This window comes from Puma concolor, chromosome A2 (genome assembly GCF_028749965.1).
Source record: "Puma concolor isolate L17-30 chromosome A2, mPumCon1.1.hap2, whole genome shotgun sequence".
Lineage (NCBI taxonomy): Eukaryota > Metazoa > Chordata > Mammalia > Carnivora > Felidae > Puma > Puma concolor.
The window spans coordinates 154,789,668-154,813,059 of NC_141668.1; the positions used below are offsets into that span (position 1 = coordinate 154,789,668).

A 23,392-nucleotide genomic window follows, 5' to 3' on the forward strand; every position below is an offset into this window, starting at 1 on the left:
ATGGATCTTTTAATTCACAACCCAAAACATGTTTTAGTTATTAGTTTTTATTGGCTTTATCCCAGGCTGGGGCTAGGTTGACTTCAGTTGGGAGGCCTTCATTTCACACACACGACTCTTAAATGGCCCCTGTGGAATTTATAACCCACCATCAGACTTGCCACTTGATCTACATGATATTTGTGGATGTAGTCTTTGGGGTCTGCCCTGCTCACAACATAGGATCCTTCTCCCTCAGTCTTTCTGTCTGCTTGAGCATATCTTAAATTCTCTGTATGAGATCTAATTTTCTTCAAAGTTAAACTTTCAGAAGATACAAATGCTTAACAGAATGAAGACCACAAAGTGATTTTTTAGAAACAGTAGTTATTTTTAAAATTTTGTTCCTAAAGCTACTGGGTTAAAAGTTCACTGTCGCTACTTGGTCTCGATTCTGGCTGGTATTAAGTGGCATCATCCGCAGTAACTGTTCACCGAGGACTCCTAAAGAGCTCTAACATCTGCGTCTAGCTCATAAAAGATGGGAAGAGAGATGCTGCCTTCTTCCCCAAATTCACACCAGGAGGACAAATGTTTGCATGCAAGGCCTGTCACCTGTATTGTTTCCGCTCACTTCACAGTTCAGGAACTGTGCGTGCATGGTGAGGACCACGTGACCTTGCATGGTGGAGCCGGGATTTGTGCTGGGCTCCATCTGATTCCAGAGTGACCCCACGATGCTGCCCCGTGACAGCACTAAGAGGGGGCTTACAGCAGATTCAGATACAGCTATTTCTCTTAGGGAGACCATGCCAAAGGAACTAGAGTTCATAAAAATAGCCTTTAGAATAGGAATAGGGCGTTTTCTCTTTTTACTTTCTCACAGAAATGAGCTTTTCTTCAGTGAATTTTAAAGAAAAGGATTATTGCATGTATGTGGAGACTGGTTTTTTAAAAATCTGTCATGAGATCCTCTTTTTTCTTACAATTTTTTATTGAAATAGAATGTACCTATGAAGAAAAAGGTACAAATCATGAGTATTTAGTGAGTTTTAACAAAGAGAATATGCCTGTGTGACCAATACCCGGAAGCCCCCATGATACTCCTCTCAGTCTTCTTTCCTCCAGGACCAACAACTGTCCTGATTCCTACCAGCACAGACTAGTTGGGCTGGTTGTGAGTATTATCTAGAGGGAATCACACAGTGAGTTTTGCTTCTGTCTGGTGTTCGTTCTTACAGATGGTAAGTGTTGCTCTGAACATATGATAAACATAGGTATACATTTCTGTTGTGTGTGCCCCAAAGTACCTAGAATGGGTCATAGGATATGTGTATGTTCATATTAGTAGATGCTGCCAGTAGTGTTCCAAAACGGTTCTGTCAGTTTACATGCTAGCAGTGTGTGAGAGAGTTGTAACAGCTCAACGTAATTGTGTTGTGGGAGTGTTCTGGAGTTCAAATGTAAAATTAAATCAAGTGTGTTCAAGAGTAAAATTAAGAACAATAAATTGAACCCAGTAGTTAAAACTTGCCTTCATGTCACCAGTTCAGAAAAAGCTGGTTGTAACAGGTGAGTCTGGTACACCATAGACTAGCAATCCACTAAAGGGGCCTTCAAAGCAGGGCAGGTAAGGAAGTGGGTAGTGTTTTAGGTGAAGTTCAGCTTCAGTCTGATTTGCTACAGGTGTCAGTTAACTCTGAGCTTGGTCCTTCCAACTATGTTTCCCAAGTTCTAGAAAAGTTTACACGCCACAGCATTTATTTTAGGAGCTGAGGATAATTATCCAGGTCAGTTGGCTAGCTTTTAGTATTTGGCCAGAATTTATAGTCTGAAGGAAGGGGAAATCAGCCTCTGAAAAACCAGCAAGGTTGGAGAAGTGGTGAAAAGGTCAAGACAGATTTATCACTGGGTGGTTAATTTGTCCAACCTTCTGACTTAGAGTTGGTATAATTATGGAGATAAATCCCACGTAATCTTTTCTCCGCAAAACTGTCTGTCAGTGGTAGAGCCCGTAAAAATAGTGGCTCAGTCTCATGAATCTGCCAGGCTGTCAGATGCATGGGCCTGGTCCCCAAAGTGGCTGGTAGAAACCCATACCTGCATATATTGCATTTAGTTTGAACCTCTGCAGTTTTCCTCCTCTACTACCCCTTAATTCATTCAGATCCTTAGAATTTTGTATAGAAAGAAAGTACTGTCTTCATGCTGTCCTTGCTCTTCCTTGGATCTTATTATTTAGAAATAACTTAGGAGCTCCAGCTGTGTGTGTGTTTTGTTCCTGTCTCTGACAGAGGGTCCCAAGTTGGTCTGTTCCCTACCAAACAAAAAGGCAAAGGAAGTATCTGTAGTAGTGTGTTTCTGGTGTACAGTGGGCAAATGGAAGCTGGAGGTGGCCCCAGCCATCTTTGTACATCCTTTAGGTTTTGCTAATCTGATAAAATACACACCACTGCATTTCGTCTTTTCATTTAAATTGGAAAACTGTGATTTCATGAAGAGATTTCTAAATTAAAGCCTTACTAGTACTCCCTGTGAAACTACCATCCCAGATGGCACAAGTTGAACAGTCATGATAGCAACAAGTTTTTGAGCAGGTACATAGTATCCTTTGACCAGGGTATAGTGACAGCACATGGGGAACCAGGAGAGTGGCCTGGGTAGTGACTGCTGCTTCCTGAGGTGTTCTTGATTGTGCTGCTTACCTGAGCCAAGAGGGCACCTCTGACTGTGTGGATCTCCTTTATTTTTTTTTTTTAACTTATTTATTTAAATTCAAGTTAGTTAACATACAGTGTAATATTCACTTCAGGAGTAGAACCCAGTGGTTCATCACTTACATGTAACACCCAATGCTTATCCCAACAGGTGCTCTCCCTGATGCCCATCACCCATCTAGCCCGTCCTCTCACCCACTTCCCTCCAGCAACCCTCAGTTTCTCCTCTGTATGTAAGAGTCTCTTAAGGTTTGCCTCTCTCTCCATTTTTATCTTATTTTTCCTTCCCTTCCCCTATGTTCATCTGTTTTGTTTCTTAAATTCCATATATGAGTGAAATCATGATATTTGTCTTTGACCTCTTTCGCCTAGCATAATACACTCTAGTTCCATCCACATTGTTGCAAATGGCAAGATTTCATTCTTTTTGATTGCCGAGTAATATTCCGTGTGTGTGTGTGTGTGTGTGTGTGTGTGTGTGTGTGTGTGTGTGTGTGTGTATGCCTGTCCATTCATCAGTCGATGGACATTTGGGCTCCTTCCATAATTTGGCTATTGTTGATAGCACTGCCATAAACATTGGGGTGCATGTACCCCTTCAAATCAGCATTTTTTTATACTTTGGATAAATACCTAGTAGAGCAATTGCTGGGTCATAGGGAAGTTCTATTATTTTTTAATTTTTTGAGGAACCTCCATACTGTTTTCCAGATTACATTGCCACTAGTTTGCACTCCCACCAACGGTGCAAGAGGGTTCTCCTCTTTCTGCATCCTCACCAACGTCTGTTGTTTCCTGAGTTGTTACTTTTAGCTATTATGACAGATGTGTGGTGCTATCTCATCGTGGTTTTGATTTGTATTTCCCTGATGGTTGAGCATCTTTTCATGTATCTGTTTTCCATCTGGATGTCTTCTTTGGAAAAGTGTCTATTCACGTCTTCTGCCCATTTCTTCACTGGATTATTTGTTTTTTGGTTGTTGAGTTTGATAAGTTCTTTATAGATTTTTGGATATTAACCCTTTATCTAATATGTCATTTGCAAATATCTTCTCCCATTCCGTCAGTTGCCTTTTAGTCTTGTTGATTGTTTCCTTCACTGTGCAGAAGCTTTTTATCTTGATGAGGTCCCAGTAGTTCATTTTTGCTTTTGTTTCCCTTGCCTCCACAGACATGTCTAGTAAGAAATTGCTGTGGCTAAAGTCAAAGAGGTTACGATTTTGATGGTTTCCTGTCTCACATTTAGGTCTTTCATCCTTTTTTTTTTTTTTTTTGGTATGGTCTAAGAGAGTGGGCCAATTTCATTTTTCTGCATGTTGGTATCCAGTTTCCCCAGCATCATTTGCTGAAGAGACCGTCTTTTTTCATTGGATATTCTTTCCTGCTTTGTCAAAGATTAGTTGGCCATATAGCTGTGGTCCATTTCTGAGTTCTGTACTCTTTTCTGTTCATCTGTGTGCCAGTACCATACTGACTTTGTGATGATTATGGCTTTGTAATACAGCTTTAAGTCTGGAATTATGATGCCTCCAGCTTTGGTTTTCTTTTTCAACATTACTTGAGCTATTCAGGGTCTTTTCTAATTCCATACAAATTTTATAATTGTTTGTTCTAGCTCTGTGAAGAATGCTGGTGTTACTTTGATAGGGATTGCGCTGAAGGTGTAGATTGCTTTGGGTAGTAGAGGCATTTTAACAATGTTTGTTCTTCTGATCCATGAACATGAAATGTCTTTCTATTTCTTTGTGGCTTCTTTAACTTTTTAAAAAAATTTATTTATTTACTCTAAGAGGGAGAGCACGAGCAGGGGAGGAGCAGAGAGAAGAGATGAGAATCCCAAGCAGACTCTGTGCGGATAGCACAGAGCCAATATGGGGCTCAAACCCACGAACTGTAAGATCATGACCTGAGCCAAAATAAAGAGTTGCACGCTCAACTGACAGAGCCATCCATGCAGGTGCCCCTTCTTCAATTTCTTTCATTTCTTCAGTTTCGTTCTATAGTTTGCAGCGTACAGATCTTTATCTCTTTGGTAAGGTTTATTTCTATGTATCTTACGGTTTTTGGTGCAGTCATAAATGGCATCGATTCCTTGATTTCTCCTGCTGCTGCTTCATTATTCGTGTATAGAAATGCAACCAATTTCTGTATGTTGATTTTTATATCCTGAGATTTTGCTGAATTCATGTATAAGTTCTAGTAGTTTTTTAATGTTTATTTAATTTTGAGAGAGACAGAATGCAAGTGGGTTAGGGGCAGAGAGAGAGAGAGGGAGACACAGAATCCAAAGCAGGCTCCAGGCACTGAGCTGTCAGCACAGAGCCCGACGTGGGGCTCGAACTCACGGACTGTGAGATCATGACCTGAGCTGAAGTCGGACGCTCAACCGACTGAGCCACCCATGCGCCCCAGTTCTAATAGTTTTTTGGTGGAGTCTTTCGGGTTTTCCAAGTAGAGTATCATGTCATTTGTGAAGAGTGAAAATTTGACTTCTTCCTTGCCAATTTGTATGGCTTTTATTACTTTCTGTTGTCTGATTGCGAAGCTAGGACTTCCAGTACTATGTTGAACAACAGTGGTGAGTGGACTGTCCTGTCAGGTTCCTGTGAAGGTCTCTTTTAAATTTTTTTTTTTTTAATGTTTATTTATTTTTGAGAGAGACAGAGACAGAATGCGAGTGGCTTAGGGGCAGAGAGAGAGGAAGACACAGAATCCAAAGCAGGCTCCAGGCTCCGAGCTGTCAGCACAGAGCCCGATGCGGGGCTCGAACCCACGAGCTGTGAGATCATGACCTGAGCTGAAGTTGGATGCTCAACCGACTGAGCCACCCAGGCGCCCCAAGTGAAGGTCTCTTTTAATGTAAAGTGGTCAGTACTCCCAAGGACTTCAGCCTATTCTTTTTTTTTTTTTTTTTTAATGTTTCTTAATTTTTGAGAGAGAGACAGACAGAGCAGGGGAGGCAGAGAGAGAGAGAGAGAGAGAGGGAGACACAGAATCCAAGCAGGCTCCAGGCTCTGAGCTGTCAGCATCAGGCACAATGCAGGGCTCAGACCCATGGACCTTGAGATCATGAGCTGAAGTTGGATGCTTAACCAGCTGAGCCACCCAGGTGCCCCAGGCCTCGGCCCATTCTTAAAGGAGCATGACGTGTCAGTGAGTTGAGTCAAAAGGAAATGACAAAAATCTAGTACATAGGTGTGGTGTAAGCTCTGCCCTCCTTTCCCCTGGGCATTTATAGCAAATGAAGCACTCTGGAATTGTCATGGATCTGGAATGAGCTGCCTGCATTGAGGAAGCCTCTGTGTGTGAAAAGGAAAAGGACATGCTGGCTTAAATACCTTTATGGTTTCCTCATGATTAATAGTAGAAGAATTTTTAGAAGTGCCTTAAAAAACCAGAATAGGAATTGGTCTGAATTGATGAGAACTCAGACATGGTATAGATGATGTTTTATTGATAAAACTAGAATTAGTAAAATGTTGGTTGTTTAAGGAAATTTCCACCAAGGCATTAGTCACTTGACTTTTAAACCCCCAGGTTAGACTCACGTACACAACCCTACCCGTGAGAAACCGTGCTTAGGAAAGGATTCCAACCAGTCATCCCTTCCCAGCCCACCCCCTGAACTCCCAGCCCCACACCAAAAAGGAAAAAGGAATGGCTCATCACATTGGCCAAGTTTTTAGTATCTGCTGGGCCTTCAGTCCTGCTTGCGTCACGTGGATAACAAGGATCCTGAGCCACTTTCCGGAGTAGCAGGTTCCCCTTACAAAGAGAACAGTGAGGACCCAGTCTTCAACAAAGAATGTCTGTTGCAGGCGCCCCCCCCCCCCCCCCCCCCCGGAAGCTCTGCAGAAGAAGGAGTCCCCTAGGAGCCTGGGCTTCCCCTCACTTGGCCCCGAGTGTGTTATTTCCGTTCTCCGGGGCACTCAGCCAGTGAATGTGTTGTGGACAGTTAGAAACGGAGCAATGAAATGTGTTCAAGATTGGAAATTCACGAGTTTCCTTTCCTAGTTTCATGTTCTTCTGCCACCTGCCTCTCCCATCCCCAAAAATAAAAATCCTTAAATATTCCACCAGGCATGTTGGTTATCATGCTTTAGTAAAAGAGCTAATAAACCTGAGAGAGTGTGAGGGATTTTTCCACTAGGCTAAACCTAATTTTAGCAAACCTTTCCATTTTTCAGGCTTTGGATGCCTGCTGTTTTTGGGGTGTGTGTGTGTGTGTGTGTGTGTGTGTGTGTGTGTGTGTGTGTGTGTTTTAGAGCTTGTATGTAGGTCAAACTCCCACCAGTTTTTGCTTTGATGCTGCTGTCTCAAAGCCCCATGTCGTCTCTCTCACCTCCCTCTCTACCAGGGAAGGAGATACCTGAATTTTTTTTTTTTTTTTTCCTGGAAGACACATACAAGTGCACCCTTTTTTGCTTCATAAGGTCTACTCCTGTGCATTTCACGTTCATGTGGGCCAGATCTCTTCCTGTTTAGTAAAAGGTCATGAAAGTACTTTCAGACATTGTCATCCTTGTAAAAGTGATAAGAGCTTTGTCAGACACCAGAAAGAACACAGGAATGTTTAGATTTCAAGAGGACAGAGTTTGTATTTCGAGAAATTGATTCTGTTCTCTTACCAGTCCTCTTAAATTCTGCCCCATTTCAAATTTTATGTTAGAAAACATCTTTTCCAAGAAGAGAGCTCCTCCATCAAGGTAAGGTAGTGTAGGTGTTAAGGAAAAGAAAACAAGCCTTGGGAGCAGACAGACCTGAGTTTGAATCTTCTCTGTCTCTGTTCTTGGGATTTGGGGCCAAATTACATAGTCTCTCTGAGACTTCATTTCCTTATCTTGAAACTGGGCTCTTTCTGTCTTCCAGTCTGCCTGACAGCCCAGAGATTTCAATGAGATAGCTGTCATTGCCTGGCAAATTGTAGACCCTGACTGAGAATGACATCCTTGTCTCCCGCTATCTGTTCCCTAAATGCATTGCCCTAGATGCACCCACACCATGAGTTGTATAGCGTGACAGCAGTAACCTCTGGATGGATATTGACTGCTCTTCATGCCCCTTCCTTTCCTGAGAAGTGTTTGCCTAAGTAGAAGTCAACTATTTTTCCTCTGATCCTTCCTGTCTGCTGCCACCTCTCTCAAGGAGCTATTGTTCTCTTGTACCCTGTACATCTGTGTCTCAGTGGCTTTCTTGCCCTGCTATGACAGGAAGGTAGGAAAACTTTGGTTTTCAGAAGGCTTCAGGATTTAGATCAAGAAAAAGAAGTTTTTTTGCAGCCATTGGGTTTATGCCCTGGGAAAACCCTAAAGCTGCCCTATCACAGCTTGTTGCCGTAAAGAAATAGGGAAATAGGTAAACAGGCCACTGCCACTGAGCACCTAGCTTCGGAAATGGCACCACTGGGCCCTGATGGCAAGAGCCTGCAGCCATAGCCCAGTGCATGTTGGGTAGGCATCACCTCATGGGTCTGTGTCAATCTGCAGTCGATTCTCCTCTTTCCCAGATTGTTTCCTGAAAAGCTTGTTTCCCTGCTGGAACTCCCACACCGAGCTGCTGGTTGGAGAATTGTTTCTCTCCTGAGCTGGGTGTGGGTCAGAGAACTGACCCATCGGTTTAGTAGCAGCAAGGATTGCATCACACAGTCTGCTGGACAAAGGATGGATCCCCTCCTCCAGACCCTCATCCACAGGGTGCACTGCAGTACAAACACCATCTCTGGAGCCACAGTACCCAAGTCAGATCTGGGCTCTCCTGTTTACACACTTTATGACATTGGCGAGTGACTCAGTCTTTATGTCTTCCCCTTTCACAAACTTGGTGACTTAAAACAACAGACATGTGTTGCCTCCGTTCTAAGAGCTAGAAGTTCATAATCTAGGAAGGCTTGCTCTCTTCAGGGGTCTTACGGGATAGTCTCTTCCTTGCCTCTTCCAGCTTCTGATGGCTGGTGGCATTCCCTGGCTTGTGGCCATGTGTCTCTTATAAGGACACTTGTCATTGGATTTAGGGCCCATCAAGATAATCCAGGGTGATCTTCTCATCTCAGGACCTTTAACTTAATCACACTTGCAAAGATGGCTGCATTTACAGGTTCCAGGTATTGGAACATGTCCATATCTGTTTGGGGGTCACCAGCCAGCCCACTGCAGGGGGCCAAAATGTGTTTGTTAAATTAAAAACTTACTGCAGGAGGCACCTGGGTGGCTCAGTCAGTTAAGCAGCTGACTTTGGCTCAGGTCATGATCTCCCAGTCCGTGAGTTCGAGCCCCGCATTGGGCTCTGTGCTGACAGCTCAGAGCCTGGAGCCTGTTTCAGATTCTGTGTTTCCCTCTCTCTGACCCTCCCCCGTTCATGCTCTGTCTCTCTTTGTCTCAAAAATAAATAAAGTTAAAAAAAAAAAAAACTTACTGCAGGAAGCAGAGCGGTCTTATAATAGCAAAGAAGAAAACGTGGTGGCTGGAACTAAAGTATACACCTTAATTGTTTTGTGTGTTTTTGGTTTTGTTCTTTTAAGTAGGCTTCACACCCAGCACAGAGCCCAACACTGGGCTTGAACTCACGACTCTGAGATCAAGACCTAAACTGAGATCAAGAGTAGGACACTCAACCTACTGAGCCGCCCAGGCACACCTGATTTTTATTTTCTAATGCTGACTGTTCTGTTAAGTCCTTTCACATGAACTGTTTCATTTCAGCAAAGAATAGTATGATAGAGAATTTGATTTAGAGTCAGAAGACTTGGATCTGATACCTCTTACAAATTCTGTTTCCGGTCTATAAAATGAAAATATTTGCTCTCATAACATGTTGGAAAAGCCAGTGACATAATAAGGCACTATAACAAGCCATTTCCTTGATGATACAGAAAGTCATACGGTGAGAGAGGGCAGATATCTAGCTTCACTCTATATAATCTGCAGACTGAGGCTCTGGGCATCCTCAGTGACTTGCCCAAGAACACTCGTCTCAGTTGGGGTGAAGTGGAAGTGAGATCACACTGTTTAGTTTTCCAGTCTGGTTAGTTCCATCTGTACTTTCCTTGTTGAGGATGGTACTGGGTGGCTACTGACAGGGATGCCCACTGGTGATCCAGGAGGTGGGGCAATCTTGTCCTTCATGTCAAAGCCTAAAGCTCTGGCCTGCTGAAAATAAGAAGCAGTTGGGACTGCACAGTCGTGTATCCTGCCATTTCTGTGATCACATACCTGCTTGCTCGCTCTTCTTCCTCCCTCACCAGGACTTGTTCTGCCCTTTTTTTGTAAAGGCATGCTTCACTATTGCCTTCAGTTTCCTGGAGAGAGATCTGAGAAGGGCAGGCAAAATGTTCTTCCCGCTTGCTTGAGGCCTCTTGTCCAGGTTGAATTTGGAAGCAGGAGGCAGCTTGTACCCACTGATAGACACGGGCTGTATTAGCTGGTCTAGCACTTGGCTTCCATTGACCACAACTCCATGAAAAGTGTTTCATCTCGAGGTTAGAATTGAGAGGTTGGAGGGGTGCCTGGGTGGCTCAGTTAGTTCAGGTCAGTTAGCTCAGTTAGCTCAGGTCATGATCCCAGGGTCGTGGGATCAAGCCCCACATGGAGGTCTTCTGCACATGGAACCTGTTTGAGATATTCTCTCTCTCTCTCTCTCTCTCTCTCTCTCTCTCTCTCTCTCCCCCCCTTCCCCTCTCTTCCCCTCTCTTCCCCTCTCTTCCCCTCTCTTCCCCTCTCTTCCCCTCTCTTCCCCTCTCTTCCCCTCTCTCCCTCTCTCCCTCCCTCTCCCTCTTCCTCCTCCTCCTCCATCCCTCCCCCCTCCCTCTCTGCCCCTCTCCCCAACTCATGCTGTCTCTCTAAAAATTTTAAAAAATAAAAAAAATAATAAAAGTCCAAGGCTTAAAAGCGGGCCTCCTGCCTTCAACAACAAAAGTCTGCTGTCTCCCTGTCACACCACCAGAATACCTTTAACAATGACTTATAGAGACTTAGACTCCAGAGCAGATGGTGACTTTTAGTAGTGGCCTAGTTCGGGTACATGGCAGTAGAGGTGCTGGAAGAGCATCTCCTAAAAGTCACAGCCTCTTGAACAGTGGCAGAGGACTGGCCCTGACTCAGAAGTCTGGGGCACTGCCCGTGGGAACCTTCAAGAGCTCGGTACCTTCCCTGCACCCCACCTCATCACACTCCACTCACTGGGTGGTCAGTCCCATGTCTCTCTTTCCCAGAGCAGGAGTCCTTGCCTGTCCTGTCCACTTCATCCCCACTGCACTCTGCCTGCTGAATTCTTCCCTGTATGCTTGCCCTCAGCCTTGCTCTCTCACCCAACCCCAGGTTGCCTGTGGGGTGCTGTCCCCCACCCACCCCTAAGCTCCTACTCTTATCTACACTTCCTGCCCTCACACAGCCCTTGGTTCTCTGCAGAAGCTTTTTTTCTCTGCTTTAGGCTCCAACTCCTCTGTATCCCTTCTGAAAGCTCTCCACACAGGCCATGAGCCCCACATTCCTCCCTCTTCCAAAACCTTTCACCAGGGGCCACTTGGGTGGCTCAGTTGGGTAAGTGTCTGACGTTAGCTCAGGTCATGATCTCACAGTTGTGAGTTCGAGCTCTGCATGGGGCTCTCTGCTGTCAGCACAGAGCCCTCTTCAGATTCTCTGTCTCTTTCTCTCTCTGCCTCTCCCCGACTCATGCATGAGCGTGTGTGTGTGTCTGTCTGTCTGTCTCTGTCTCTGTCTCTGTCTCTCTCTCTCTCTCTCTCAGAAATAAATAAGTCCCCATTCTCTGTGCAGGGCTCATCCAGCCCCTTTGCTGAGTCCTATCAGACAGACTGTGGGTAGCATGGCCCTAACCTGAGTATGTTTTTCTTAACCTTTTTGAGCCTGCTGCTCCTCAGCGAAGTGCAGGTGATGGGTAATAAAGTGATGCAGGTACCTCAGGGAACAGCAAGTAGAAAGATGCTACAACCAAGTGGCAGCTCTCAGGAGTAATAGGAGTGACACTCATGTTATTTTCTGATTGCTTAACTCAGGCTGGGCCTTGTGCTTAGGAAAATCTGCTGTTGTCCTATCTCTAATCCCCTCCTTCAGTTTATTGCACATCATCTAAAATCCCAGGTCATCCACAAGATTGTCTAAGTTGACTGGAAGGTTCCAGGTGTTTTGGCTTGCTCCTTCTGTTGTTTTCCTCTTCCAGCACCCTGCTACCCCTGTATATCCATGGGATGTATGATGTATGACATATTCTTCCTTTCATCCCCATTTCATTCCCTAAGTTGATAGGCTCCTCATCACTATCTGTATGTGTCCTCGCACTGTGGTATGGGCACCCAACAGCATTTGGCTCTGATGGTCAGTTGGTATAAGAGTGGGTGGCAGTGTCAGACCAGAAGTAGGCCCAGTAGCTGCTCTTGCCTCCTCTGAAGCGATTTGACCAAGCTGTCCTCCAGTGGATGGACCTTGGAGACTCCTCTGCTGGGCTCTCAAATGATTGCATTATAGAGCTCAGAAAGGTGGGCCTCAGGGCCCAAAGCTTGCTGTCCCGTTTATTCTGAGGCACGATGTTGGTATACTTTGCTTTACAAAAATTGTCCCCCAGAGACAGTAGACCACTCTTCCCTGACCCTTGAACCTCCGGAGTTCTCTTCACTGCTACCCCTGTAGTGAGGGCCTCCTTTGTCTGGGTCCTACCTAGGTCGGAGAACAGACACTGGAAATAGATGGTGTGAGGCTTGAAGCTTTGTACGTCTTTCTTAAGACAGGGCTTTTTCTAAACAGTGACAGAGGACATCCCTTAAGTTGTCTCCAGTACTGCTCTGTATGTTTTATTTTTTTATTATTTTTTGTAATGTTTATTTATTTTTGATAGAGCACAAGTGGGGGAGGGCAGAGAGAGAGGGAGACACAGAATCTGAAGCAGGTTCCAGGCTCTGAGCTGTCAGCACAGAGCCTGATGCAGAGCTCAAACTCACAAACTGTGAAACCATGACCTGAGCTGAAGTCAGACGCTCAACCGACTGAGCCACCCAGGCACCCCGCTCTGTCTGTTTTAATTGACCATTAGCTATCAGATAGTCCCATCTCCCAAATTTTCCAAGATTGGACCTCAAGCATTCTTACTTCTAGCTGTCTCAGAACTATGTCTAGAAACCTGTATTTAATTTTTTCCCTTCCTTCCTTTCTTTCTTTCTTTCTTTCTTTCTTTCTTTCTTTCTTTCTTTCTTTCTTTCTTTCTTTCTTTCTCTCTCTCTCTCTCTCTCTCTCTCTCTCTCTCTCTCTCTCTCTCTCTCCATTTAGAGAAAGAGCACGTGAGTGGGGGAGGAGGGCAGAGGGAGAGGAGGGAATCCCAAGCAGGCTCCATGCTCAGTGCAGAGCCTAACTAATGTAGGGCTTGATCCCACAACACTGGGATCATGACCTGAGCCAAAATTGAGTCAGACACTCAACTGACTGCGTCACCCAGGTGCCTCCTTTGTTAAATTTGTTTAAATTTTTATTTGTTTTTAAAATAATCTCTATGCCCAACATGGGGCTCAAGCCCACAACCCGAAGATCAAGAGTCGCACGCTTCACTAACTGAGGCAGCCAGGTGCCCCGAAACCTGTATTTAGTTTCATACAGCTGACCTTACAGAGATACTGAAATCCCTAGATTTATAAAAACAAAACCATAGATTCTCTTTCCTTATTCTGTAGAGACTATAATTTACCTACATGCATGTAGAGTTCATATGCACATGCAAAAGAGTGCTTCAACCTTGGTTTGTCCCCATTAAACTAGTCTCCTTTGCTTGTGGCCCTTTAAAACCCAGTGGCAGCCAAACTTCTGAGTTTAAGAGAAAATACTCATATCTAAAGCAGGATTGGCAAACTACAATCTGCAGACCAAACCTGGCCCATCTCCTGTTTTTGTACGGACCACAGGCTAAGAATGGTTTTTACAGTTTAAATGGCACAGGTGGGGGACTCAAAAGAAAAATATTTATATTATATGAAGATTACATGAAATAACACATTTCAGAGTCCATAAATATTTGAGACTCAGTCTCACCTATTATCTACAACACCCGTATGCCATCTGTAACTGCCTTCATGCTACCTACAGTGGCAAAGTTGAAAAGCACCTGGGTAGCTCAGTCGGTTAAGTGTCCAACTCTTGATTTCGGCTCAGGTTATGATCTCACGGTTCATGAGTTTAAGCCCTGCATCGAACTCCCCACTGACCGTGCAGAGCCTGCTTGGGATTCTCTCTCCGCCCCTCCCCTCTCCTTCAAAACTTAACTAATTAGTTAATAAGAAAAGCTGTGAACAAGACCATATGATCTGCAAGGTCCAGATATTTACTATCTGGCTCTACAGAAAATGTTTTCTGAAAGTCCTGAAGGCTCAGTGTGAAACTGCAGACAAGGAGGTATTTTACTGTTCTTGTGTATAGTGTCTCCGTTTGTCAATTTCAAACCGGTAGAAAGAGATGAAGGTATTATCCATTTTTCTTGCTAATCCCCCACAACCACCACCACTGTGGTTCTCTGGGGCCAGTGCTTCATGGTGGGGTTTTGAAGGAGAGACTTTTTTGTGGACAGGACTTGGAGATTCTGGTCAGAATGGCTTTATAATGTTGATTTCAGTTGTGACCAGTACCTTTTCAGATATTTGCTCCCACAAAGCCCATGTGTAAAGCTCATTCTTAACTGAGCTGCTATCCTCAGACTGTGCACTGATGTGCTGTTAAAGTCCTCTCCATCCCCCGTGGTCTTTCCTTGGCATTTTGTGTCCTCAGGAAGATGTATGACCACTGTCCACCCAAAGTAACCAAAATGACAGCTTTTTTTTAGGGTGTTTTTCTTGTAATGATTCTTCAGCTGCCTGCCTATACCAGTGTTTAGGGTTAGTCATTCACTCCATAGATGCCCCATTATCCTTCCTCCTCTTCCAAAAAATGAAAATCTGGGCATAGAGATTATTACAGATTATTGTTCTTTTGGTATTTCAAATCCTTTGGAGGGTTAGGTATTTGTATTTAGCATTCTTGGGCATTGAATTGATCCTAGTACACTTACCTTAATACTTTAAATCTCTTTCCACAGGTCAGATACCAGGCCCAGGTTCCATGATCCCTGGGCAGCCCATGCCAGGCCGCATGATTCCCACCGTTGCAGCCAACATCCACCCGCCTGGGAGTGGCCCAGCCCCTCCCGGTATGCCTCCAATGCCAGGAAACATCTTAGGACCCCGGGTACCCCTCACGGCACCTAACGGCATGTGTAAGTAGCGTGGTGGGGGGAAGCATCACCCTAGGGTCTCTCTGGGAGGGCTGGAGACAAGGGACAAAGGCTTTGTTCTCTAGATTATCTATAGTGTGGCAGGTCCGTGGACAGTGCAGCCTGTGACAGGGATTCCAGAAGATCGATCTGTGGTCCATGCTCTTCACCGCTCCTGATGAGCAGGTGCACAGGTGACGAGTGCAAATGCTTGCAGCATTTGGCTGCATGTGCCATAACCTTTGTGGCCTGCACTCTCGACACTGAGGTCTGTGGGGAGGCCAAAAGGTCATTCCTCGCCTGCTCCTATTTAAGCCGGTCTAGCTTGAATCTTATTAGACATACTGAGCTGCTAGTTGTTTTCCTACAGGAGCCTCTATGGACACAGGTTTCAAAATTGGAGGGTCAAAGAAAGAAAAAAACAGTTTAGGGCAGAAATAACAAGTTTCTCATATGTACTCCGGGATGGCGGTAGTAGCAACTTAGACTAAGGAAGGAGTATTGAGGGGCTATGTTGAGAAGGAACAGGAGGTCCCAGCAGACTCCATGGAGAAGACACAGTGTGTGTCTGGCAGGTGTATGAAGCCAGTTCCTTGCTCTCCCCCAGTCCTGGCCTCCAGAAGACTGCTTCAGAAGCTCTGACCTGTCCTTTACTCCTGTAGATCTTCTCAGAATGGTCCCAAAATGCAGTCAGTAGTGGCCAGATAACCCAGCCACGTCTTTAGTCCTGGTTCATTTAGATGTTCACATATGTGCCAAGGAGTCAACTCCTATTGACGGTACCGAGGGCAAGGTCTCAAGAATTCCTAGTCTCCAGGAGCTGTAGTTGGGAAAACAAGAAATGAACAAGTGAATAGTGGTATACAGGATTTACCACAAAATGCCTGGAGTGCGCTGCAGCGCTCAGGGAGGCTTCACAGGGCCAGGAGGCAGGCTGCACAAAAGCTCGTCTCCTTTCTCTCTGGGCCCCTAGGGACTAAGATAGTGTGGGAGCATGGAAGAAAGCCGTGTAGCTGGGTATAGGATCATGACAATAGAAAAAATGATCTCCTTTGAGTCCCGGTCAGAGGTTGTAGTATAGGGATACTTCTTTTCCTTGGCAAGAGAACCTTCACGTCGCTAACTTACAGATGGTAGGCAAATGTGTCAGGCTGCCAGGAGACTTGCCCATTTTGCCATCCCAGTTGCAAGAGCTGATATCACTGGTCTTTACCACTGTCCAGGATTTCATCCTGAAGGGCCGTCAGGGGAGCACCTTGAGAATATGGAGGGTTTCAGGTCCCCACTACCTGCCACAAGTGAGTGTTTCAGGGATTCTGAGCCACTGACTTGGCTGTTGGGTACCAGGCAGGCCTCCTCGGCCAGGGTGCTTCCTCCCTTCAGGCCTTAGTCCCCCCCCCGAAAAGAGGCCTCAAGAGATTTGACCAGTGGGCTCTCTCTCAGAGCTTTGAAGAGCTTTGGCAGTTTGGTGGCAATCTCTTGGGGGGAAGGTTGGATGAACTGACCGGTGAGCAAGGCTGTGCTTGAATTATTTATTTGTTTCTTATGTTTTTATTTCTGACAAAATCAAGAGGTTTTAAAAGCCCTGGATTAAATAATCTCTAGGGTTCCTTTGTACGCTAAGCAGCTAAAGTTGAAATAGGAAAGAGCCCCAGACACTGATACTAATTGTTCCCTTCAGGACCTGACCTAGTTTTGGCCAAAAATCCAAGGACTGCAGTTCAGGAGCTGTGGGGCATCCCAGGACTGTCCACCTTGTGAGCAGCCGCCTCGAGTGAAGCTCTCTGGCCCTGGTGGAGACACTTAAATCAACAAGAAGTTATTGATAATCTATTTTGTGCCCACCTAGGCCAGGCACTGTGAGAGAAAGAAGACACAGAACTTGCCCAGGAAGGAGCTTATCATTTAACTGAAGAAATAACAATTAGAACCATCAAAATGCAATAAACTCAAAATACACTTAAGTTCTGACAAGGTCTGGAGTGATTCTTGGAAGGGGTGGGCCTCGCCTTGGAGGAGGTTGGGACAGATTCAGACACCCCAGCACCTGAGCGGGGACCAGGAGGGCCAGTGAACCTGAACTGCGCAGACCGCAGTGGCAGCAGTGCCACAAAGTCTGTGTTAATTGCCTGCTGCGAGGAAAATTACTTCCCATGGCATTTCTCTCTGAACGGGCTCTTCCCCAAGCCCTTGCGTTTCCAGCAATGACGAGTCCCTCTTGGCTGTGTTTGCAGATGCCCCTCCGCCGCAGCAGCCGCCACCGCCTCCGCCACCCACGGATGGAGTCCCTCCGCCTCCTGCTCCAGGCCCACCAGCCTCGGCCGCCCCCTAGCCTGGAAGATGCAGGCCACGTCCACGCCCGGCGCCACCGGCTGGAGTGCGGATGACGAGACTTGTGTTCCTCAGCTTCCTTGGGTTTCTTTTAGGATTTTTCTCCTCACAGCCCCAAGCACGCATCCCATATTTCCCCATTCCTCTTGCCAGCCCTCTCCATGCTCTGACACCTCTTGTGTTACTTCGTCAGCCAGTACACAAGGAGAGGCTTATGGTGACAGTGTGCCCTGGTCATCCTGACAGTAGCCCGCATCCCCCACAGCCTGGTGTGGGGTATGCGTACAGTTTCTCCGCAGGTCCTGTCAGCATTAGATTTTGATGTCTGTCATTTTGGCTCCCCCACAGTTTTTTGCTTTGTCTTATGTGGATAATGCTTTATAATCATTATCTTTTTTTTTTTTCTTTTGTCATCGTTGCTTTAAACGAGAGCATCCTAAGTTAATAGGAACCAAAAAAATGGTGATGGGCAGAGGGAATAGCCAAAAGGAACATACCTAAAGGCATTATAAGTGACCTTATTTCTGCTAACCTGAGCTGAGATTGGTGCTGATGGTGAAGTTTCATGAGACTTTTGCCCCACACAGACGCACCAAAATTCGAAGAGATGGGGAAAGGACCCCACTGATTTTATTCCCAGCGAGGACCATGAGGGACCTCCACCCTGAGTAGCGGAACACGCCCCTTCAGTCCCTGGTAGGGTAGCGCACAAGCGTTAGAGCAGACCCACTCCATCCCTGGCCCACCGGTTTGGCTTTCTATGCAGATGGTTTGTTGGTTTGGGGGAGGGATTTGGGGAGGCATTCCTTAGTTCCCTAGACTAGCCAGGAAAGCTGTAGGAGTCTAGGGTAATGACTATCGAATGAGTCTAGTCCACTATTCACTGCTTTGTACACTCATTCTTTTTTTCCCTCTTTCAAAAAACCTTTAAAAAGGAAAAAAAAGAAAAAAGTAAGTAGATAGTGCTAAACATTCTAGCTCATGGAACTTGGTTAGGATGGCTGGGGGTTCAAGTCCCCAAACTACCTCTTGCAGTCCAGGGTGAGTGGGGTTTAGTGAAGCGGTACTTTAGGTTTGGGATGGGATTGGAGAAGTGGGGCAGGATCAATGGCCTCTCATACCTTCTCCCTTCCCTTTCTGAGATCTCACATTCCATCTGTCAGGGTTGTCAAGGAGATGCTGGGGGTACCAAGGAACCCAGTTGGCAATCAGAGCATCATGCTTTTGAGGGCTGGGGTACTCGGAGTGGGAGATTGGAATGCCATTCCAGAGGAAGAGCCACAAAAATGCCTTAACTTGAGCCCATTTCAACCCCTGCTGATGAATGACTTGAGAGTTCTTGGTTTTCTCTTGTCCTTCCTGCCTTCTATCCTTCTGTGGATGGGGGAAGGGTGTGTTTGGTGGAGCTTGATTTCCAAAGCACCTGGCCTCTTCATGTCACACTCTCAAGTGGCAGTTTCATTATTTAGAATGCAAAGTGGAACACCTTTTGGGTATCTTTTTCTATATATTCTGTAAAGCTTTACATATGAGAGGATGTAGGGAGGTATTTGTAAAACACCTCAACTTTTTCTCTTAGTATCAGAAAGCAAAAAAATAAAACCACAATTAAAATTTGCCTTTCAAACCCTCAGGTGTTGCCTCTAACCAGGTAGCCCCGGTTACCATCAGAGTACTGGAACCAAGGAGACCTTGTTCCTTTTGTGTGTGTGTTCTAGACTCTCAGAGTGGAAATGAGCTCGTTCCTGCTGGAGTTTGATTCCAATGCATTTGCCTCCAGAAAGATCCCAGTGCCTTTTGACAGTGGCCAGGGTTTTTTTTCCCTATTTTCTGCCAGTCTTTCCCAAAGGAAACTCATTCCAAATACTTACCTTTTCCACTGGGTTCTTAGAAGGAAAATGGAATTCTGGTTCATACTGTGGTCCCTTGTAACCTCAGGTCTTTAATGTGATCGCTTTCAAATTTAAAAGATCCAGGTGGAAATATTTTTACTATGCTGGTAACAATTCTACAGAATACCTGAATTCTTAACACTGTTATGTTTCAATATAAGTGGTGACTTTTTCTTTTCATGTCTTTGATCTGGTTTCGTTCCTGTAATACAGCCACCCAATTTTGGGGGGGGGGGTGGGAATAATACGTGGGGTTTTTTTTGTACAAACGTGTTTCTCAGTGTGGTGTTATTTTGGAGAAGGGAGTTTTGGAAGATTGGAGGAAATTGATCAAGAAGGCCTAATCTCCCTTTTTCAGTGAATAAATAGAACGTTTCTGGATTCTAGTCCCATTCTCTGCATTCACACATCAGTCTCTTCATGTGTCCTATGAAGAACCTAAATATTCAGCCCCACCCAGTCCTGGTCAGCAATTAAAGTTCAGTGATTCGGGGCCTCCTGACTGACCATTTCATGACACTTGAGTACACAGTTAAATGTGCCTTGCCCACTGTTTGTTTCCATGGTAAAAATGAAGAAAGGAGTATGGCCAACATCCTGACCCTGCCAAGAGAAGAATGAGTAGTTTTGCTTTGGCAAAAGCTAGAGAATGTCAGGATGCAGTGTAGACAGCCTCAAGTTGGAGGCAGGCCTTAAGGGCAGTTAATTCTGTGAACCTTGATACACTTTTAAGGACAGCCTTTGAGCACCCACAGATGCAAACCCTGTGCAGAAGACAGAAGCCATTGCCTTCAAGATGCTTATGAACCCAGTGAGGCAAAAAAAGTGGAATCTGGGTCTGCAGAGAGGTGAACGTTCGGCTTCTCCCAGAAGTGTGCCAGGCCAGTTGTGCTTTGCTTTCGGACCTGTTCCAACTCTTCCCTCCAGTAAGGGGTGTTCAGGCCAGCGGGGTCCCCCAGAGTTCCATTGCTACCCTAGGGTGATGAAGGAGGTTAATCCTTGATCCAAGTTAAAGACTGGTTTATAAACTTGAGTGTGAGTTCTATTTAAAGCGTAACAGGACATGTACAATCAATCAATCTCTCACAGTCTCCTCAGATCCTTACTGTGGTGTGGTTCCCCCAAATGTGATTAAGGACAGCAGTTTTCCAACCTCAGTATGGATCAGGGTCACCGATAGGATTTTTCGCATGCAAGCAGCTGAGCCCCGCCCTCAGAACTGATTCAGTAAGTCTGGAGTGAGTTCTGAAATTTTGTGTTTTTAACATATTCCCAGGGGATCCTGATGCACCTGGTCAAAGGACCACCCTTTGAGAACCACTACTTAGGAAGGCTGTATGGTAGAGCAAGATCTCTACGGTTCCTGACAGTCCATCCTATGAGCTCCATTAGCCCAGTTAACATTTGCAGGCATTATGTGCCAGGCATTGGACCTTGCATGCCATGAAATAATAGCTATGAATAAGGTAGGCAAGGCCACTGCACTCCAGGCTGCTTATGCTCTTATGAGGTGGAGGAATACCAGACCCAAAGTAGCTAGTAAGAAATAGGATTTTTTAGAGAGTGCCAAGTGTTCCTGAAGAAAAAGAAACGGTGTAATTGAGCTTTCTGGGGGGTAAGGTAAATAGTCTGTGAATTGTATGTGCTTTCACAATTTCTGTCCTGTCCTGTCCTGCTGGATGTGGTAACCCGAGGAGGGTTCATCTTTCCAGGAAGACCTCATCCTAATAGAGCACCCTTTTGTCTGGATATGCAGTGCCAGCCCTGAGATGTCTTTATGGAAACCCCACTGCTTTCTGTTCAACCGTTCCTGGAACATAATGGCACTTCAGTTGCTCCTGTTGACGGAGGACTTCTTGGGGACAAGGTCAAAGTACTTTGATCCCCTGTTAATGGGTTATGTCCATCCAAGAAAGTCACCTTGCAGAATGGGATGGAAGCCCGGGAGCCCTGATGTTGAGTCTCCTTGTGAATGGCCCCCCTGGACTTCATTTCCCTGTGGCTTGTTTTTAGGCCGCCACCTCTCCTATTAGGAAGCACCTTTGACCCTGAACTTGAAACCAGAGCTGAGACAGTAGTGACTAAAGGGGGAGAGTCCTGTGAATCAGCTTAATCAGAGGTTCCAAAAACAGCTGGAGCTAGCTCTCCCCGCGGATCCCCCAGCCCTCTCCCAACTCATGAGACCCCAAGGAGGGAGAGCCTTTTCTGATCCCCTCTTACTGTTCCTCACCTGCCTTGAAGAACTAGAGCCATCTTTATTCTCTTGTGTCCCCAGAGGCCTCTCGAGGCCCTTCCACTACAGACCTTTAGGGTATAGCCTTTGCAGACTTCAGCAAAACAGCCATGCCTTAATACAGCACTGTGACCACCACCTTCAGACAACTGAGGAAAGAAAATACCCCCCACTCTCTTCTGTGGCAACCTCCCACCTAAGGTGCTCTCACTACCACCAGATGGTTCCTGAGGGAGTTAGGAAGCAGCAGTGACATTGGATGGTAATAACCCCGTTGCACAAGCTGATTTCCATGGCTGATTTGGCCCTGCCACTTACGGATTTCCCACGGCCATCCAGATTGACTGGCATTCCTTTTTCCGGTCTGCTTATTGTACAGTAGCTGTGGGGTTCCTGAGAAGCACTTGGAGAGGTCGCCAGCTGGGAGAGGCCTAGTTGCTCCATATCTGATGCTGTGTTGGCTTGTGCTGTGTGGCTTTCTCCCAAATGACTTGGCTTTAGGGTAATGAAATTCAGGGGCTTTTGCAGCAGTCTTGCAGCAAACCCACTGCCTGCCTGGACAAGATGCCCACCTCTAAATTGTCACATGCTTTTCTAGGATCAATACTTGTACAATTGAGAAGAACCCAGTTCCTGCGTGAGGAGGTGGTTGTCAGCGCAAATAACTCAAGTCCCTGGCCCTTGGTTCTTCCCTTCTTCCTGGTAATAGTGCAAGAAGGTCCACTACCAGCAGCCCATCCTCCAAAGTGGTCAGAGCTGACTGCCCTGCAGCCCAGAACCCTCCTGGCAGCGGAGAGGCCATGCTAGATGGCCCTTTCTGACTCTGACTTAGGACATGAGTCTGGATTATTGTCACACTCTACCCTGTTAAGAAATCATAGCATTAATGTTTCAATGCCCAGGTGTGGGTGTTGGGGTTGGGAAGAGAGGCAGGACTTCCATTCTGCCAAGTGAGGCCTGACCTCTGCATCCTGATCACTCTTATGAAATGAAGCAAGAATGAAAAGGTTTGAAATCAAGATCTTAGCATAAGTCCTGGCCTTACCAATCTGTGTCAGTGTGCAAATGTGCAAAATGGTAAGGTATTTGTAGCATGATGGTGAAGAACGAGACAAATTACAGTACTAGGAAAACTAAAATGACAGTAGTTACTACTGAGGAACCATGCTGCATCCTGTCCCGATGAAAGTATGTCCCAGCCATGGCAACCAGAGCAGCTCCTGCCCTGGACAGCCCCCTAGTTAAGCTAGAGGCTTTCTGTGCACATGGAGACAGGCTGTAGCCATGGCAATGGGCCTTATGCCTGCTTTGGTACTGGAGGCAGGTTGCCAAACCCAATAGGAACCTCCGAGGCATATGGAATCTTCATAAAGCATCCCTGATGCCCAAATGCAAAAAACTTGAATGGACATGGGCACAAGCTCTAGATAGAGCTAATTTTCCTTTTCTTTCACTCCTATGTCTTAAACCACTGTGCCCAGAAAAAGTATTGCATTCACTGGACACTATGTTTACCACTTTCAACATATGTGAGTTGAGTTACTCTCCCAAGGTCACACAGATCTGATGCTGAATCCTGCTGTGTCACACCCCATTGCACGATGAGCTTCCATCTATCTCAGAGGTGTCACCAAACCAGGTATGCTGTGCTGAGTTCTGAAACTGCTGGTGAGGTCTGCTAGGGAGGATCAGAATGAAAGTGAGTGGCAACCATTGATTTAAAATCCCAAAATGAAGAAGGCTAAAATTTGTCTCCCAGGAAGGGAAGAAGGTCGTTGAGGAAGGAGACTTTCCATATTTCATTTTATACCATATGCTCGTTATAATTCAAAAATTGAACTTAAGGGGTGTCTGGCTGGCTCAGTTGGTGGAGCATGCAAATCTTGATCTTGGGGTTGTGAGTTCAGACCCCAGGCTGGGCGTGGAGCCTACTGAAAAAAATTTTTAATTGAAAATAAAAACATATTTAAATATTTAATAAAATATTTTAAAACGAAAAACAAGTA

The 23,392-nt window shown here is 45.6% G+C and overlaps 1 protein-coding gene across 4 annotated transcripts in view; it reads left to right on the forward strand.

Annotated features, from left to right (window-relative positions):
* Positions 1–19,534, forward strand: part of SMARCC1 (SWI/SNF related BAF chromatin remodeling complex subunit C1) — a 176,185-nt gene extending 156,651 nt beyond the window's left edge. For 3 of the 4 annotated variants that reach the window (XM_086698351.1, XM_086698350.1, XM_086698353.1), the window contains exons 27-28: positions 14,757–14,933; positions 17,165–19,534. In XM_086698351.1, the coding sequence (XP_086554477.1) occupies positions 14,757–14,933; positions 17,165–17,262 (275 nt within the window). In that variant the 3' untranslated portion in view covers positions 17,263–19,534. Of the gene's footprint in view, positions 1–14,756; positions 14,934–16,611; positions 16,895–17,164 lie in introns of those variants that run through there. The other variant, XM_086698352.1, reaches the window with a different exon arrangement.
* The last annotated feature ends 3,858 nt before the right edge of the window (positions 19,535–23,392 follow it).